The 19,038-nt window shown below is 42.2% G+C and overlaps 1 protein-coding gene across 2 annotated transcripts in view; it reads left to right on the top strand.

Annotated features, from left to right (window-relative positions):
- Nucleotides 1–19,038, top strand: part of CCDC180 (coiled-coil domain containing 180) — a 161,483-nt gene that overhangs the window by 38,984 nt on the left and 103,461 nt on the right. For both annotated transcript variants that reach the window (XM_033961663.1, XM_033961664.1), the window contains exon 12: nt 5,491–5,579. In XM_033961663.1, the coding sequence (XP_033817554.1) occupies nt 5,491–5,579 (89 nt within the window). The remainder of the gene's footprint in view (nt 1–5,490; nt 5,580–19,038) is intronic.

Below are 19,038 nucleotides of genomic sequence, written 5' to 3'. Positions count from 1 at the left end.
CTTTTATTTTTTTAGTCAAATTTGGTTTTTCCCCTGCGGGGCCTTCTGCCACCATCGAGGCCTCGGCCTTCGATTTGGCTGAAGCCGTCTTCACGTTCATGCCCCCTCAGCCAGGGTTTAAAAAGTGCCAGCGGTGTGCTCGGCCTATATCTCTCACGGACCCACACAACTGGTGCTTACAGTGTTTGGGTCCTGAGCATCAGGCCTCCACCTGCACCCGCTGTGCCACACTTAAAAAACGAACCTTAAAAAATCGCCAAATACAACAGCGATTACTGTTCGGTGCCGAAATGTCCGATCCCGTTCCATCGACTCCGGCTTCGGCACCAGTTCAGTCGGCACCCTCTTCTTCGACGCCGCGCGACACCGCACCGGCGTCCCAGCATTCAGGTAAGCCGGCTAAGAAGCCTTCCCCGCTGGAACGTCCTCCGGTCTCGAGTGCAGTGAGTCCAATCCTGCCGACTGTGAGGCGCCAGCGGAAGCGCTCCGCCCCTATCGAGGTGAGTCCCTCGACATCGGGCTCCTCATCTCCGGGGCGTCGAGCGGCACCACAGGTACCGCAGAAGAAAAAGGCGGTACCGGTGCCATCCCTTGATGACCGCATTGCGGCCATTCTCCAGGTGCAGCTCAAGGAGCAATTACAACAGCTCCTTCCAGCTATCCTGGCACCGAACCTTCCGGTGCCGGTTCGCACTGAACCGGTGCCGATAGTGGAACAACCTGTGCTGTCTGTATCCACTCCTTCGGTACCGCTTCACTCGACCTCATCGGTATCGATGCCAGTCCTCGCACCGGAGCCGAGAGCTCAACATCAATCGGTGCAGACTTCGGCACCGGTGCCACCGATTACATCGCCTGGCTCGGTATCGATGAGGTCGGGTAAGTCGGTGCGCAAAACCCGACATGTAGAACCATCTACTCCAGAGTCTCGGGACCGTTCTTCCCATGTTAGGGATCCTGATCTGTGGGGAGATTCAGAGGAACCCTTTCTCTCTGAAGGAGAATGTTCCTCAGATGAGGAGGAGTCAGCTGTACATGACCCGTCCTCTAGGCATGACACTTCATCTTTCTCCAGTTTTTTGAAAGATATGTGTAACTCGTTGTCTATTCCTTTGGAGGCTGAGTCCAAAAAGTCTAAAGCTTTTTTGGACGCCCTTGACTTTGACCAACCTCCAAAGGAATTTTTGAAGCTCCCTCTTCACGACATCTTGAGAGAGACTTTCTACAAGAATTTGGAGACTCCCTTAACGGTTCCAGGGGCCCCACGTAAATTAGACTCTTTATACAAAGTAATTCCCATTCCTGGGTTCGACAAACCTCAACTTCCACACGAATCTTTGCTTGTCGAATCCACCCTTAAAAAATCTTCAGGAGCCAGTGTATATGCTTCTGTACCTCCTGGCAGAGAGGGTAAAGCCATGGATAAATTTGGTAAGAGGCTCTACCAAAATGCAATATTGGCAAATAGAGCTGGTAATTATGCTTTTCATTTTTCTTTCTACCTTAAACATCTCCTTACCACCATGGCTTCATTTGAGAAGTACCTTCCCTAACGGAAACATCAATCCTTTCACCATTGCTTGTCGTCTCTGTTTCAACTGCGTAAGTTCATGGTTAGGTCCATTTACGATACCTTCGAACTTACATCCAGAGCGACAGCAATGTCTGTGGCAATGCGTCGCCTGGCCTGGCTTCGGGTATCTGAACTTGATGTTAATCATCAAGATCGGTTAGCCAACGCCCCGTGCCTAGGGGATGAGCTTTTTGGGGAATCCATGGACTCGACTACTCAAAAGCTCTCTGCTCATGAGACACGCTGGGATACCCTGCTTAAAAATAAGAAAAAGCCTCCCCCAAAAAGGCCTTTTAGACAACAGTCAGCCTATCAACGCCGCTTCACAGCTCGCCCATTGCCAGCAACAGCTCAGCAACCCAGGCGTCAGCGGCAGCAACAACGTCAGCCTCCCAGACAACAGCAGCAACAGCAGCCTGTGAAGCCACCTCCACAGCAGAAGACACAGCCCTTTTGACTTACTTCTCCAAAGTATAGCCAGTACTCCTATATCTGCTCTCCTGCCTCAACCTATAGGAGGTCGTCTTTCTCTGTTCCTCTGCCGGTGGGAAGTTATCACTTCGGACCAATGGGTCCTCAACATCATCCGCCACGGCTACTCTCTCAACTTTCAGACTCTTCCGCCCCAAAACCTGCCAAAAGAGTCTGCTTTGAACAGTCCTCAATCTGCCCTCCTTATTCAGGAAGTCCAATCCCTCCTCCTTCTGAACGCTATAGAAGAAGTTCCTTTAGATCAAAAGGGGCAGGGATTCTACTCCCGTTATTTTCTAGTACCCAAAAAAACAGGAGATCTCAGACCAATTCTGGATCTTCGCGACCTCAACAAACATCTGGTAAAGGAAAAATTCAAGATGCTTTCCTTAGCCATTCTTTATCCTCTTCTCAATCAAGACGACTGGCTATGCTCCCTCGATCTCAAAGAGGCATACACTCACATACCGATCAATATAACCTCCAGACGGTATCTCCGCTTCATGATCAATCATTGTCATTACCAATACAAGGTGCTGCCCTTCGGTCTTGCCTCCTCTCCAAGGGTGTTCACCAAATGTCTTATTGTGGTAGCTGCATTTCTACGCTCTCACCACCTTCAGGTATTCCCTTACCTGGACGACTGGTTAATCAAGGCCACATCCGCTCAAGCAGTTCTCCTGGCCACCAACCAAACCATCCTGTTTCTACGAATACTGGGATTTGAGATCAATCTACCCAAATCTCATCTCATCCCCACTCAGAGGCTGCAATTCATTGGAGCGATGCTGGACACACTCCTCATGAGAGCATTCCTACCATCCAATCGTCTTCAGACCCTTCAGTCTCTATGTCAGCAGGTGCTTCCACAACATTCCATCTCGGCCAAACAAATGATGATCCTCTTGGGTCACATGGCATCCACAGTCCATGTCACACCCCTCGCTCGTCTTCACCTGCGCACTCCTCAATGGACCCTTGCTACTCAGTGGTCCCAAGCAACGGATCCTTGCTCACGACACATATCTGTGACATCATCTCTTCGTCAGTCTCTACAATGGTGGTTGGTATCCTCAAATCTATCCAGAGGTCTTCTGTTCCATCTACCTCCTCATCAACTAGTCATCACCACCGACGCCTCTCCTTATGCATGGGGAGCTCATTTGAACGAGTTCCAGACTCAAGGTCTTTGGACAGCCCAGGAAAAGAAGCATCACATCAATTTCCTGGAACTCAGAGCAATGTTTTATGCCCTTAAGGCCTTCCAACATCTTCTCTTTCCTCAGGTCCTTCTGCTGTGCACAGACAATCAAGTGGCCATGTACTACATCAACAAACAAGGTGGGACAGGCTCTCGCCTCTTATGCCAGGAAGCCCAGAAGATCTGGACTTGGGCCATAGATCACCATCTCTTCCTGAAAGCTATCTACATTCAGGGAGAACAGAATTCCTTAGCGGACAAGCTCAGCAGAATTCTCCAGCCTCACGAGTGGACACTCGATCCTGTAACTCTACAGTCTATCTTCGCTCAATGGGGCACTCCTCAGATAGACCTCTTTGCAGCTCCTCACAATCACCAGCTGCCCCTATTCTGCTCCAGACTCTACTCCCCTCACCGTCTGGCAGCGGATGCATTTCTCCTCGACTGGTCCAATCTGTTCCTGTACGCTTTCCCTCCTCTGCCTCTCATGTTGAGAACCTTGTTCAAGCTCAAGAGGGAACGAGCCACCATGATTCTGATTGCTCCGAGGTGGCCCAGGCAACATTGGTTCTCCCTTCTACTTCAACTCAGTTCCAGGGACTCTTTTCTTCTTCCTCTGTTTCCTTCTCTGCTTACACAGCATCAGGAGACCCTTCTACATCCCAACCTCCAGTCTCTGCACCTGACAGCTTGGTATCTCTCGGGCTGACATCTCATGATACTCTTCTGTCTCAGCCTGTTCGTTCCATTCTAGATGCCTCCAGGAAACCAGCCACTCTGCAATGTTACCATCAGAAGTGGACGAGATTTTCTTCCTGGTGTCTTCTTCATCATCTTGATCCCACTTCCCTGGCAGTGGAGACGTTGTTGGATTATTTGCTTTCCTTGTCTGACTCTGGCCTTAAGTCTTCTTCCATCAGAGTCCACCTCAGTGCCATTGCTGCTTTTCATGAGCCGGTCCATGGAAAACTTCTCTCAGCTCATCCCCTGGTGTCCAGGTTCATGCGGGGTCTTTTCAATGTGAAACCACCTCTTAAAGCCCCTCCTGTTATCTGGGATCTCAATGTGGTTCTTTCTGCCTTAATGAAGCCTCCATTTGAACCTTTGGCTACCTCTCCTTTCAAGTTTCTCACTTGGAAGGTACTTTTCCTTATTGCTCTTACCTCTGCCAGGAGAGTCAGTGAGCTTCATGCACTGGTTGCAGATCCACCTTTTACGGTCTTTCACCATGACAAGGTGGTTCTGCGTACACATCCAAAGTTTCTCCCTAAGGTTGTCTCTGAATTCCATCTCAACCAATCCATTGTTCTGCCTGTTTTCTTTCCAAAACCTCATTCTCATTCTGGGGAACAAGCTCTCCATACTTTGGATTGTAAAAGGGCTCTAGCTTACTATCTAGAGCGTACGAAACCCCACAGATCAGTTCCCCAACTCTTTCTGTCCTTTGATCCGAATAAATTGGGACGTCCTGTTTCTAAACGTACGTTGTCTAATTGGCTGGCAGCGTGCATTTCATTCTGTTATGCTCAGACCGGACTGACACTGGAAGGTTCTGTCACGGCCCATAGAGTCTGAGCAATGGCAGCATCTGTAGCTTTCCTCCGTTCCACTCCTATTGAGGAAATCTGCAAGGCTGCTACTTGGTCCTCAGTTCATACTTTTACATCTCATTATTGTCTGGATGCATTCTCCAGACGGGATGGACACTTCGGCCAATCTGTTTTGCAAAATTTGTTTTCCTAATGGCCAACCTTCCCTCCATCCCTCTTTTTATTAGCTTGGAGGTCACCCATCAGTCAAGAATATGCTGCCTGCTTGTCCTGGGATAAAGCACAGTTACTTACCGTAACAGGTGTTATCCAGGGACAGCAGGCAGATATTCTTGCGTCCCACCCACCTCCCCGGGTTGGCTTCTTAGCTGGCTTATCTTAACTGGGGACCACGCGCCTCTGTCGGGCGGGAAGGCACTCGCGCGTGCGCGGTGCGGCCTACTAGAACTTTCCAAGTTCTTAGAGTGCAATCACTCTAAAATTGTCCGTACCGGAGCTCCGTCGGTGCCGTCACCCATCAGTCAAGAATATCTGCCTGCTGTCCCTGGATAACACCTGTTACGGTAAGTAACTGTGCTATTCAGAGGCAACATTTTCTGTCATATCAAAACATGATTCTCCTCCAAACTGTTTAGGGTACATTTACATTTCTCCGCAGTTTTCTGATTTTTATTTCCAGTCTTTCTCTTATAAAGACAATTTAGGTGTGCAGTGTCTTGACGACATCCGCATCCAGTTTGTGGCATTGTGTCAGCAGTGTATGTCAGAAATCCAGAACTGCAGAGTAAGTGTCATTGTTAACCAGAGCACAGATTCTCAATCACTCAGTTATCCCAGTAGGCCCAAACAAACAGTTGTAGTAAACTCTGCTGAAGCTGTGTGTGTGAAACAGCTCAGAGTCTGTTTTGATTTTTTCCCTGGGTTCATGTACTTTGATAACATGTGTGCTTGAAGTTGTTAATTCTGATAAGTGAAGTGCCATTATCATGAAGAATAGTACAATCAATCATACTTTCTCTGTATTATTGCAATATAGGCCTTCTTTTACTAAGCTGCGATAGCGGTTTTAGTGCGCGCTAAGACGCTAATGCCAGCATTGAGCTGACGTTAGTTCTAGCCGCCTAGCAATTCAGGGCAATTCAACGCGCGCTAAAAACACTATCGCAGCTCAGTAAAAGGAGCCCATAGTTTATGTGGGTTATACCAAAGGATTATTGAAGAAATTGCAAACAGTACAAAATACAGCAATTAGATTGATCTTTTCAATCTCAAAAATGATATTACCACTTATATTATGAAGTTGCACTGGTTACCAGTACAAGCTAGGGTTCATTTTAACCTTTGTACATTGAAATATACATAAAATATTATATGGTCTAGCCCCTCAGTACTTAATGGATTTAATTATTTTATTAATAAGCAGATCAGGTTATAATTTTTGTAGACAATTTTATCTTTGTTGTCTATCTCCAAAGTCAATTAAGTTGTTTAATCAATGGAATACTTCCTTTATTTGTCAAGCACCTCTTGTGTAGAATGACCTACTTATTGTCTTACGATCCAAATCAAGTTTCAATAAATGTAGGAAGCTTTTAAAAACGTATCTTTTTAGGAAGTTTATTACTTTTATTTATTTATTATTTATCCAATTTTCTACTTTAAAGTAACAAGGATTTTATGTCATTAGATGAATTAATATATTCTAGAAGAAATTGCTAATGTTTCACTGGGGCTGTTTTAGTAGCTTGTATTTTTTTATTGTAATCTGCCTTGAACTCTTTCAGGGTATATAGGCGGACTATAAATTTTAATGTAAGTTTAAGTCTTGCTTTAGGGACACTGAGAAGGAAGAGACAGTTTAGTGAGAGGCAAGTAAAATAATACAGGATGTAAGACCCAGAAAGGGCAATTTTCAAAACATTTTATGCATAAAATACTGCCTGACTGTGCAAATAAAAGATACATGTGTAGGGCCACAGTACATATGCATATACCTGCATTTAACACAAAAGGGGGTGGGATTAATGCAGGGACCAAAACAACACATGTGAGGAGCATGGAATTTAGCTACATTTTTGGGATTCTGACAGGTACTTATGATCTGAATTGTTTGCTTTTGGAAATGCAATACTGGGCTTGATGGATTTTTGGTCTGACCAAAGATAGCAGTTCTTATATATTTTGGTAGTTTCAAACATATGTGTGTGTTTGGTTGGAAAAATTACCACAAAAAAAAAAAGAGAGAGGTGCTGGTTTTTGTAGGGACTTTTTCTTTTGGAAACTTTCAAAGCAATGTTCACTTTGAAAATTGGTGCAAAGTCCCTGCAGACTTTGCAGCTATATGCACAGTATAAAAATTATCCTCTTAAAATATGTTACTTTGGGGCTCATTTTCAAAATAGAAAACCATCCAAAAAGTGGCATAAAGAGGCAAACAAACTTACACCAAAACGTCAAATCGCTGTTTTCAAAACTCATTATGTAGACACTTTTTATGCTGTTCTGTAGTGCATCTAAATTTCAAGGGGGCATGCTGAAGGCGTGGTTTGGGTGGCACAACGGACAAACAACAAGAGTTGACAGAACAAGAGGATAATAAAAAGAACGTAGCATAGGGGGGAAGACAGAACGGGCAAAAAACAAGAGTTGACAGGTCAAGACGAGGATGATAAGAAGACTGTAGCACAGAAAAAAAAATGAAGACAAGAAAATACCAGGACTTAAATTGCATGTATACTAATGCAAGGAGCCTAAGGAACAAAATGGGAGAATTAGAAGTCATGGCCAAAAAAGAGAACCTAGACATCACTGGGGTCTCTGAAACAAGGTGGAATGAATAAAACAAATGGGACACCATACTGCCGGGTACAAGCTGTATTGCAAAGACAGGTCAGATCAGAAAGGAGGAGGAATAGCCCTATACATAAAGGATAACATACACTCGACCAGAGTGGACACAGCTGCGACAACCGACAAATTGGAATCACTATGGGTTAAAATACCAGGAAGAAATGGGTCCATGATAAAGATGGGTCTGTACTATCGTCCACCTGGGCAAACCGAAGTAAACGATGAAGAAATGGAAGCCGAGATGAGGAGGGAATGCAAAAATGGTAACACCATTGTTATGGGAGACTTCAACTATCCCAGGATAGACTGGAAACTCAAAATGCACTAAGGAAACCTAATTCCTGGGGACTATACAGGACTGCTTCATGGAGCTGCTTGTCAGAGAACCGACGAAAGGGAATGCCACTCTGGACCTAATCCTCAATGGGCTAAGTGGACCTGCAAAGGAAGTGGAAGTAGTGGGATCGTTAGGTAACAGTGATCACAATACGATCCAGTTCAAAGTTGAAGTAGGAATATCGAAGGGGAAGAGAACCACAACGCAACTTTCAACTTCAAGAAAGGAAACTACGAAGCGATGAGAGAAATGGTAAAAAAGAAACTTAGGAATAGCTCAAAGAAATCACAGACTGTGGAGCAAGCCTGGTCTTTATTCAAGGACACGGTGAACGAAGTGCAAAATCTGTATATCCCAAGATTTAGAAAAGGATGCAGAAAGAACCGAACAAAAGACTAGGCGTGAATAACTAAAGAAGTGAAGAAAGCGATAGGAGATAAGAAAAGATCATTCCAGATGTAGAAAAAGGACAAAAACGGGGAAAACTGGAAAGAGCACAGGAAGCATCAAGAGGAATGTCACCGTGTGATTAGAAGAGCAAAAAGAGAATACGAAGAGAAGCTAGCCAGGGAAGCATGAAATTTCAAACCTTTCTTCAGATATGTTAAAGAGAAGGAGCCAGCAAGGGAAGAGGTGGGACCGCTGGATGAAGGAGATAGGAAGGGAGTGGTGAAGGAGGAAAAAGAAGTGGCGGATAGACTAAACATGTTCTTTTTGTCAGTATTTGCAAGAGAGGACACATCCAACGTGCCAGAACCTGAAAAGATCTTCAAAGGAGATCAAGCAGAAAAATTAACATCCATGGAGGTAAGCCTTGAAGACGTACATAAGATAGATTAAAAACTGACAAATCTCCGGGCCCGGACGGAATCCACCCTAGGGTATTGAAAGAACTACAGCAGGTTTGTAATTTATCCCTGAAAACAGGCGTGATCCCGGAGGATTGGAAGATAGCTAATGTTACGCCTATCTTTAATAAAGGATCGAGAGGTGACTCGGGAAACTATAGACTGGTAAGTCTGACTTTGGTTCCGGGGAAGATGGCGGAAACGCTGATAAAAGACAGCATCAATGAGCATCTAGAAAGGAATAAACTGGTGAGAACAAGCCAACATGGCTTCTGCAAAGGAAGATCGTGCCTAATGAACTTATTGCACTTCTTCGAAGGAATTAACAAACAAATGGACAGAGGGGATCCCATTGACATCATACACTTGGATTTTCAAAAAGCCTAACTCGTGAAAGCTGAAAGCACACCTAATCTGTGTCTATGGGAAGTCTCCAACTAAGAAAACTGAAACTCCATTGAAATGAAGCAAAAACTACACTTAGACCAGCTTTTCCCTCGCTTTAAGCAGAGCCCAGTGTCTGATGAGGTGTAGGGGCGGAGCAAGCTCACATGCCATTCATCAGCCAGAAAGTTGAAATTTTGAAAGTAAGCCTATCTGAAGCCTAACATAAGCCTAACTTAAGCTTAACTTATGCCTAACTTATGCCTATCTTAAACAAGACAGCTGATTTTTCTTCTCCTGCGGTGGGCTTTAAGCAGAGCCCAGTGTTTGATGAGGTACATGGGCGGAGCTCACATGCCATTCATCAGCCAGAAAGTTGAAATTAAGCCTAACTTTAGTCTAACTTATGCCTAACTTATGGCTAACTTTAGCCTAACTTATGCCTAACATAAGCCTAACTTATGCCTAATTTAAGCCTAACTTAAACCTAACGTATGCCTAACTTAAGCCTAACGTATGCCTAACTTAAGCTCCATTGAAATGAAGCAAAAACGAGGGCGCTAGAGGGCGCGATAAGGAATGGCGGCGTGAACTGTGTGCTCCGGCTGGGCTGTGAATAAAATCGATCTACAATCAAGGTTATTCAATCGGGATTACCCTCATTTGTACAACTGCAGCCTGCTAATAATAATAATAATAACTTTATTCTTATATACCGCCAACAATCTTGCGACTTCTAGGCGGTTTACAATGAAGAGAAACTGTACAGACAGCGAATTACAGAGTATAGCATTGAACATCTAGTGATAGTAACAGGAGAGTTACAGGGTCTGTGTATTACACGGTTTCACAATGAGTAGCATTATACAGTTGACGATATTCAGAGCATAAGTAGGAGAAGAGAAAGGAGATTGCGCTTTGAGTTACAAGACTGCGAAGGTGAAAAAGATAACATAAGATGTTGATGAGAAGTAAGTTGTTAACTTGGTACATTTGAACGAAGGACGGGCACCAGTGGGAAAAACTGGTAACAATTAAAGATAGAAATTTTGGCAGAAGAGGGTAGACGGACTCCTATGGCGTCTACTAAGGTGGGTAAACGCCATAAGCCCGAGCCTGGGACCCCACAAAAGCCGACAGATGATAAGTTTGAGCCCGACACACTTCAGACTGTGTTAGCAGAACTACGGGCCATGAGAGACATTGTCAATGAAACTAAAGAGGACACTGCTGATATCAAAAGTGATCTGTCCTCTCTGAAACAAGATCTTGAACGACTGTCGGAAAGAGTTGAGATAGTGGAAACATCGCAGTCTGCTACACAATCTGCCGTTAAGTCCTTACAGGGTCAGATGAAAAAAGTTTACCAGCTGGAAAAAGATTTGGAAGACTTACAGCTACGCTCACGTAGAAATAACCTGAGAGTCCTAGGTGTCCCTGAAAGGAAGGAAGGAATAGATGTTGTGGCATTCATGGAAAAGCTTATCCCCGATGTGCTCGATCTGCAATTCACAAGGGATCTCGAGTTAGACCGAGCACACAGTGTGCCTTCATTTCTCCCTGCTAATGCCAGATATCCTAGGGCCATAATAGTTCGGTTCCTCCGTTATACACAATTAATGGAAGTCATGCAAAGAGCCAAACTCAAAGCACCAATCAAGCTGGACACCCATACTATCCTTTTTGTCCCTGATCTTACAAAACAAGCTGCTCTGCGAAGCTCAAAGAACTCAAAGCGCAATTCGGTATGCTTTTTCCTGCCACTATGAGAATCACCGTGCACAACCAAACAAAGAATTTCACTGATCCCCAACTTCTGGCTGATTACCTGGAAGAACTGCAGCCGACCGCTATAGACAGGGTTTGAAGCCTCTTCTCATCTCATGTCCTGCTCCAGCTCTCCACGTGTTATTTCTACACTGTCGGCACACATGCTGGAGGCCATCTTTATCTGCTGCCACGTGCTTCTTCCTCGTTGCTGTGCTATAACCTGACTCGCAACTTGCAGAGGAATCTCCGAGCCTCAACCTCACTACGACACATCTGATTACTAACCCTCAACTGTACTACATCGAACTTTTATTTATTTTTTGTTATTGATTGCCTAGTTACTGCTTGCTTTTCATCCTGTGCAAAGTTTTGTCTACTTCGTCTCTCTATGCTGTCTCTTACAACGGATGCTTCGGATCGTGTAATGTAAGCTGCTCGTTGATAGGTGACGATTTGGATATCTTTTATATTCCTGCACTCTAACTTTACTTGTTTAATTTACTTCATCACATTTGGTTATCCTCCCAATGCACAAGGTTTGTCATTATACTTCTCTATACCGTGTAATGAACTTTGGCTTGTATGAATTCCTCTGTTATCACTTCTCCTTATCTTCCACTTTTCTCCTTATTGTTTATCTGGTTTTATTTAACAGCGCTCACATGACTTGGGTAATGGTATGAGTTTCCCGTCTGGGCTCCCTGTCGCTATAACCCCCCCTTCCCGCCTGATGCTATTCCTGCGGCGTATCACCCTATTTCTTGCCCTTTATGTGTTGTCATGCATCTTAACTTTCCCAATCCCTTGCTATCTGTCTTTTTCCTTTTCTTCTCTCTTCCTCTTCATATCTATTTTTAGGATTTACATTATTGCGACCTAGCTGACACGTATACCTTACAATATTTTCCCTTGCATGAATTTTGTCAGTCTTATATTTTACTACGCTGTCACAGGTCTCGTCCCGGATGAATTATTTAAGCTATATCAATTGCACCTATACTGTTCACTATTTCTTCCTCTTCTCATTCTAAACCATTACTTATATCAACCTGAAATTGCAATTAGAATTTATATGTCATGCTTCCTCCGTTACTATGCAATGAACCCCAAATCATCATTCGTTTTTATGTGCCGAGCCTGGCTTTCAAGATATGAATTCTAACATTCATTAATTTCTCTTAGGTAATGCATTGCATATTAATTGTTCTAATAAGATGCTGGGTATATTAATGCTTTTAACTCAGTTATTGTACACTTTTTTAAATGAATTATATGAATTATATTAACAAGGCACTGCTGATATAAGAACATCATTGTGTTTTATTTATTGAATCACTGCAGTTATCAATTTCAGTATGTTGTCTTGCACCTTAACCTTCACAACCCTTTACTACCTGTCTTTTTCCCTTTCTTCTCTCTTCCTCTCCATATCTACTTTTAGGATCAGCATTATTGTGACCTAGCTGACATGTATACCCTACAATATTCTCCCTTGTATGAATTATATTAGTCTCCAAATTCAATATGCTATCACAGGTCACGTCCAGGATGAATTATTCATGCTGCATCAATTGTTCTAGTACTGATTACTGATTCCCTCCTCTCTCTCACTTTGCCATTATTTATTTCAACATGAAATTGCAATTAGAATTTATATGACATGCTTCTTTTTGTTACTCTACAATGAACTCTATATCATCATTTGTTTTTGTGTGCTGGACCTGTTATGCAAGCTATGAATTCTGACATCCATTAATTTCTCTTAGGTAACACATTTGCAAATTAATTGTTATAATAAGATGCTAGGTATGTCATTGCTTTCAACTTAGTTATTGTACACTTTCTTAAACGAACTATATGAATTGCAATAGTAAGACATAATTGATATAAGAACATCATTGAGTTTTCCTTATTGAACCACTGCAGTCATCAATTTCAGTATGAGGTCCTATATTTTAGCTCTGATGAATTATATGCTTTTCTCAATAGTATTGTCGTAGTCTACTGTCTCTATCTTTCCTTTATTGTATGCCATTAATCACTTCAATTTGTACTTGCAATCACATATCGTGCAGCACGTTTACAAGGCCTCTCTCTCTATTGTTTATTCAGCTGCTTCTCACTTATTCCTCTGACTTCTATACAAGCCCTGAATAATACTGTATAATAACAATACTGTATAATAATCATTATGATAGATATGTTTCACTCATTCATATTGCATATAGTTAGGTATCGTTTAATTTCTAATTCAGTACTTAATAGTACTCAATGACATAGAGCGTCATTCTCAATTGCTGTGACCTTTGTACCTACATTTTAATTAGTAATTTTCTGCCCATAGACCTATAGCACTTATTGATTAACCAGATTAATCATTCATGCTTTATGAATTCTATCTTTACGCTGCTACTCTTCAAGCCTTGTAGAATTTGTTAGTCTGTGACTCAATATGCCTTGTTTCACACCTCATCAGGCTGTCCTGTTAGGCTTTGATTTGGGCTATACCTCCCCCTTTACTTTACATTACTACATTCCTCTGATGGATATCTCTGCACGTTGCTGAACTGATTTACGTGGCTTATCTGCTCTCTCCCAACGCCTCTCCTGCCATTTGCTGACATGATTGATATTATTCTTGTATTATACAATAATATCTTTGTTCTTAGTTCTGTTCAAAATCATTCAGACTGTTGTGAAATGTGTACTTTTATTGCACCACTGTTATGCACTGTTGTTTGCATATAGTTAAACATATGTTACCTGCTTTGCTAATCTAGGCTATGCTCATATATGAATAACTTACTTGCCTTGCTGGTTCACAGTGTACGCCGTCCTTATGCGTTTTCTTCCCATGGGATGTCACTGCTTTTCGTCTTATTCAAGACGAAGCAGTTCACTTGCACATCTGTATGTACTAAAATTTTATTTACATCACTGGTATTGTCACCATCCTTGTTTCAAAAATCATCAGACTATTCGCCTGATAAGCTACTATTACACATTTAATCCTCTATATATGCAATGGTAAAAATCATATCTTTAAATGTCAAGGGATTTAATAACCCTATTAAACGCAAAAAAAATTCTAGACTACGTCTCCCAAAAAATCCCCTGACATAGTATGCTTCCAAGAAACTCATTTGACTTTGAATGAATCAGCCAAGTTAAAAACCAATTGGTCTCTTCCTGTTATTGCGTCACCTGCAGCAAACAAGAAGAACGGTGTAGCGATTTTACTTAGGAAATGTGATCACATCAAATTAATCTCCCATCACACAGACGCTGACGGCCGGTGGGCCATAATCAAGTTTACCATTCATCAAAAGGAGATGTCAATAATTAATGTATACGCTCCTAATCAAGATAAACCCGAATACTTCGATAGTCTCCTTTCTACAATTTTGGATGATAACTCACAAGCTCATATATTGGTTGGTGATTTCAATCTCGTGTTGGACCCCATAGTTGACAGAAAATCAACTGTTGCCCACAAGCCCACGCGTGCTTGGAAAAGTTTACTCAATGTAATCACACAACTGCGCCTGGTCGATATTTGGAGGCTCATGCATGCTTCGGACAAGCAATATACTTTCTATTCTGCCCCGCATAACTCCTACTCCAGAATAGATTTTTTCTTAATTAGCAACAACCTTATAAATAGTGTAACGCATTCTAATATAAGTGAAATCTCAGTTTCAGACCATGCAGCCATTGAATTATCTTTTGATGACTCCTGTTTAACTAAGAAAGGTTCATCCTGGCATTTCAACAACGCTCTTCTTACAGATTCAGACTTTGTGGAGACAGTACACAAAGTATCAAAGAATACTTTGAGTTTAATACTACTGATGATGTGGATTGGGTGACACTCTGGGATGCGTTCAAGGCCACCATTCGTGGAGTCATTATTTCTTATCAAGCTCGTAAATCAAGTGTCCTGACCAAGCAACTGGCCGACTTTGAGAAGACCATCAAAGATTTAGAGGGACGACATCAAACCAACCCTGCGGATATGGATACCTTGAGGTTATTGCATCAAGAGAGATTACAATATAATTTGTTACTTAGTAAACGTGCGGGGAATGCAAACGGCTCATTACCATTGTGAGGGCAACAAAGCTGGCAGAGCTCTGGCACGATTTTTAAAGGTTCATGAAGAGTGCCTAAACATATCTGCCATTAAGTCTGATGAGGGTTGCCTTACCACTAACCCCTCTCAGATATCACAGGTTTTTCATCAATTCTACGAAAAACTGTACACCTCGGAATTGACAAATACAGACGTATCTGCAATATTATCTGACTCTGACCATCCTACTCTATCCATGGCTGACAACGAGTCGTTGGTGGCAAACATCACTGAGGATGATATTCATTTGGTTCTTCACCAGATGTCCAAACGGAAAGCGCCTGGCCCAGACGGATTTACTTCAGAGTTCTACACCACTTTTCAGGATCTTCTATCCCCTTATTTGGTTTCGCTATTTGATCTCTTCATCAGCACTGGCAAAGTGAGGGGTACATTTACTGAAGCTAGTATAATAGTGCTACCGAAACCTGGCAAAGATCCACTATTGGTCTCCAATTATCGGCCTCTGGACCTTATCAACGTTGATGCCAAAATATACGCAAAGATAATTGCCACCCGACTACAACAGTTATTACCTAAACTGATAGGTCCTGAGCAGAACGGTTTCATGGTTAACAGGCTCTCAAGCGACAACACTCGCATGTTTACAAACATCATACATCATGCCAATACTAACCAATCCCCTCTGCTAGCAACAGCCTTGGACGCTGAGAAAGCATTCGACCGTGTGGAATGGGGTTATTTATTTTCCGCCCTAAAATGGTTTGGTTTCAATGAGTCAGCTATTTCCATGATAAAAGTACTATACTCAGCTCCTAGAACGAATGTTAGAATCAATGGATTTGCTTCTTCTCATTTCCTGCCATCGAGAGGTACAAGACAAGGCTGCCCACTTTCGCCTCTATTGTTTAACTTAGCACTGGAGCCTTTTCTACACTCAATTCGACTTAACAAAAACATACATGGTGTTCGCTGTGGTGATCTTGAAGTCAAACTATCGGCTTACGCAGATGACGTCCTCTTGTATCTTACTCCAGACTCTATTCCTGCTCTACTCAACCTCATTAAAGATTACTCAGAGATATCGGGTTACAAACTCAATACTAGTAAGACGGAAATCATGCCACTAAACTCCTTAGTTCAACAACATATGGTTGTACATCATGGCTTTCAATGGTCTGACTCTAAACTGAAATATTTAGGCATCCGCTTTGGAAACAACATCGACTCAACAATAGAAAATTGCTCGGCTCATTTATTACCGTACAACTTGCTAAGGACCAAATCGCTAAGTGGTCTCCTCTTCATTTGTCCTGGTGGGGTTGTCTGGACTCGATTAAAATGGTTCTTGCTCCTAAACTTCTATACACCTTGAGCATGCTTCCGGTTTTACTACTACCCTCTCTTTACAAGCGATTAGAAACTACCTTGTCCACATTTTTATGGAACAACAAAACTCCTCGGATTGCTCTGCATAAACTGAAGCAAAAGAGACACCAGGGCGGAGTCAATTTCCCCAATTTATTTGATTATCATTGTACTTACCTGCTTCGACAGAGCTCTCGATGGCTGTTCTTAGATACTCCAAGTTCATCCACCAACTCCTGGTTATTCTTTGAAAAAATCAAATATCATCCTATACAGCTACAACTGCTACCATTTATGTGCCCACCGGTGTCAGCGTCTGCACGTGATCATATTTTACTTTCGACAATAACTGCTTTTAAACATGTGGAGCAATTTCTTGACATCAAGTGGTTAGACACCTTACATTCTCCGATTTGGCGCAATAAATTATTTCTTATACAGAATCGACAGATTGACTGGAAACAGTGGCAGAACATTGGTATACATCAGATACGACATTTATTTGATGGTGAAACTGGGTCCTCATATGATCAACTGAAAACTAATTTTGACCTGCCGAACAATCAACAATTTCGCCTCTTACAATTGAAGCATGCTCTGGTCACTCACGTTAAATTCAAGTTTCAAGTTCAAGTTTATTAGGATTTTATATACCGCCTATCAAGGTTATCTATGCGGTCTTTACAATCAGCAGATACGCCTTCAATACTGACAATGGGTTTTTTGATGCTTACTGGGAAGAAAGAGGCGTCTAATTGGTACAAATTCATAAGACACCACAAGGCTACTCAACCAATGGACTTATTAAACAAGTGATCTTCTGAACTTCAGTTGGAGATGGAAGACCAACAATGGGAATACATATGATCCCGTACCTCTACTGCTTGTAAAGTGGCTTCCTTCCTCCAAACTTCTCTATTCCTGCTACATAGAGCATATTGGACACCCAGTCGATTAGCCAAATTCACTCCAGGCATGAATGATAACTGCTGGTCATGTGGCTCAACACAGGGTACATTACGACACATGCTATTCGAGTGTCCGCTACTACAGACCTTCTGGAGCACAGTGTGGGCGGACATCAGCTCAATGTTAAAATTACCTACACTAGTTTCACTATCGTTCAACTTAGTTATTATTGGTGACAATGGCTCTAATCTATCTTTAACCAAAGAACAAGACTGTTTACTGCACCTGCTAATCCTCATAGCCATTAAACATATTCTTTCTAACTGGAAAACATTAGAGAATGTGAATTATCAAACATGGTAGAACACTGTATGCTTAACTGCTAAGTTTGAACGTATATACACTGAAAGAACTGGATCCCTGGTTCGTTTTGAACGGATGTGGGCTCCTCTTATTGACTCCACTGACCTGTCACTTGGCACAAACCAATGAGTTTCTTGCATACACCATGTCCATGTATTATTATATGACCCTTTGCATATTATAGCTATCAGGCTACACTCACTGTTACTGACTGTCCTATCTGTAATCATCTATTGTGTCACGTAACATAGCATACAGATGTTGCTTTAACTTTAATTAGCGTATCAGGTTTTGATCATTTCTCCATATTTCTTTACCCTACTGACCTTTTGATTGTCATATCACTGTGTAACAAATTTGTACTGAATATTTTATTTTTTATGTTTTGTAAAACTTTCAATAAAAACTTTTTGAACTTAAAAAAAGAAATGAATCAAAAACTAAACTTAGACCAGCTTTTCCCACGCTTACATTTTCCACACTGTTTAGACGCCCTCTATTGCCTGACTAGCGTCTATGTGGTGCCCATCCTTAACCACGCCCATGTTACACCCACGTCAACAAACTTAGACGCGACTATTTCCTAAATCTGCGCCTATCTTGCATCTGTGCTCTAAAGATGCCTAAGTCCGACTAAGTTCCAATTAACGCTTGTTAAGACCCTTAAATCGCTCATTATCCACTTAAATTGGACGCCTAAAGTACGCCTAAAGTTAGGTGCACTTTACAGAATCTATGCCACTGTGCACAAACACATTTAAGAAATGGCTATTTTTGAAACAAAAGATAGATATTTTCATGTTTTGAAATACCTGGGACAGTTGTGAAAGACCGTGGTAAGATAGTGTTGATTTAAGGCAAGCAATGACAGAATAGGTGCTATCTCCCACTGAATATCAGCAGTTAGCTGGTTTAACAGTACTTAGCTCCACTCAATCTAATCTATTTTAACAGTATGTAGTAGGTCCTTTCAGCTAGCTTGAAGGGGGTGTTCCTAGGGCCAGGCAGAAGAAGCAGGTGCAAAGCCTCAGGTCATTTTTACTAGTGTAGTGTCAAACGGAGAGTCCTTGCATCCTATTCTTTTGAAAATTAGATACAAAATTTGTGTGGATTTTGCACCTAGGAAAACTTGTCCCCTGTAAAGTACACAATCGTTGTTCAAATTTTATTTCTACTGCTCAGAACTGAACAGTGCCTGAGAAGAGTCGATCAGGCAGGCACCATTATATATTCTATTAATGTAACATATCAATGCTATGTTTTACATGTAAATGCTATCTTCTGATAATTCTAATTTTGGCTGCTCTTTTATAACATGGAG

The sequence above is a fragment of the Geotrypetes seraphini genome, chromosome 10 (genome assembly GCF_902459505.1).
Source record: "Geotrypetes seraphini chromosome 10, aGeoSer1.1, whole genome shotgun sequence".
Lineage (NCBI taxonomy): Eukaryota > Metazoa > Chordata > Amphibia > Gymnophiona > Dermophiidae > Geotrypetes > Geotrypetes seraphini.
Note: the sequence above shows the minus strand (reverse complement) of the source record. Positions and strands in the feature narration are given on the sequence as shown.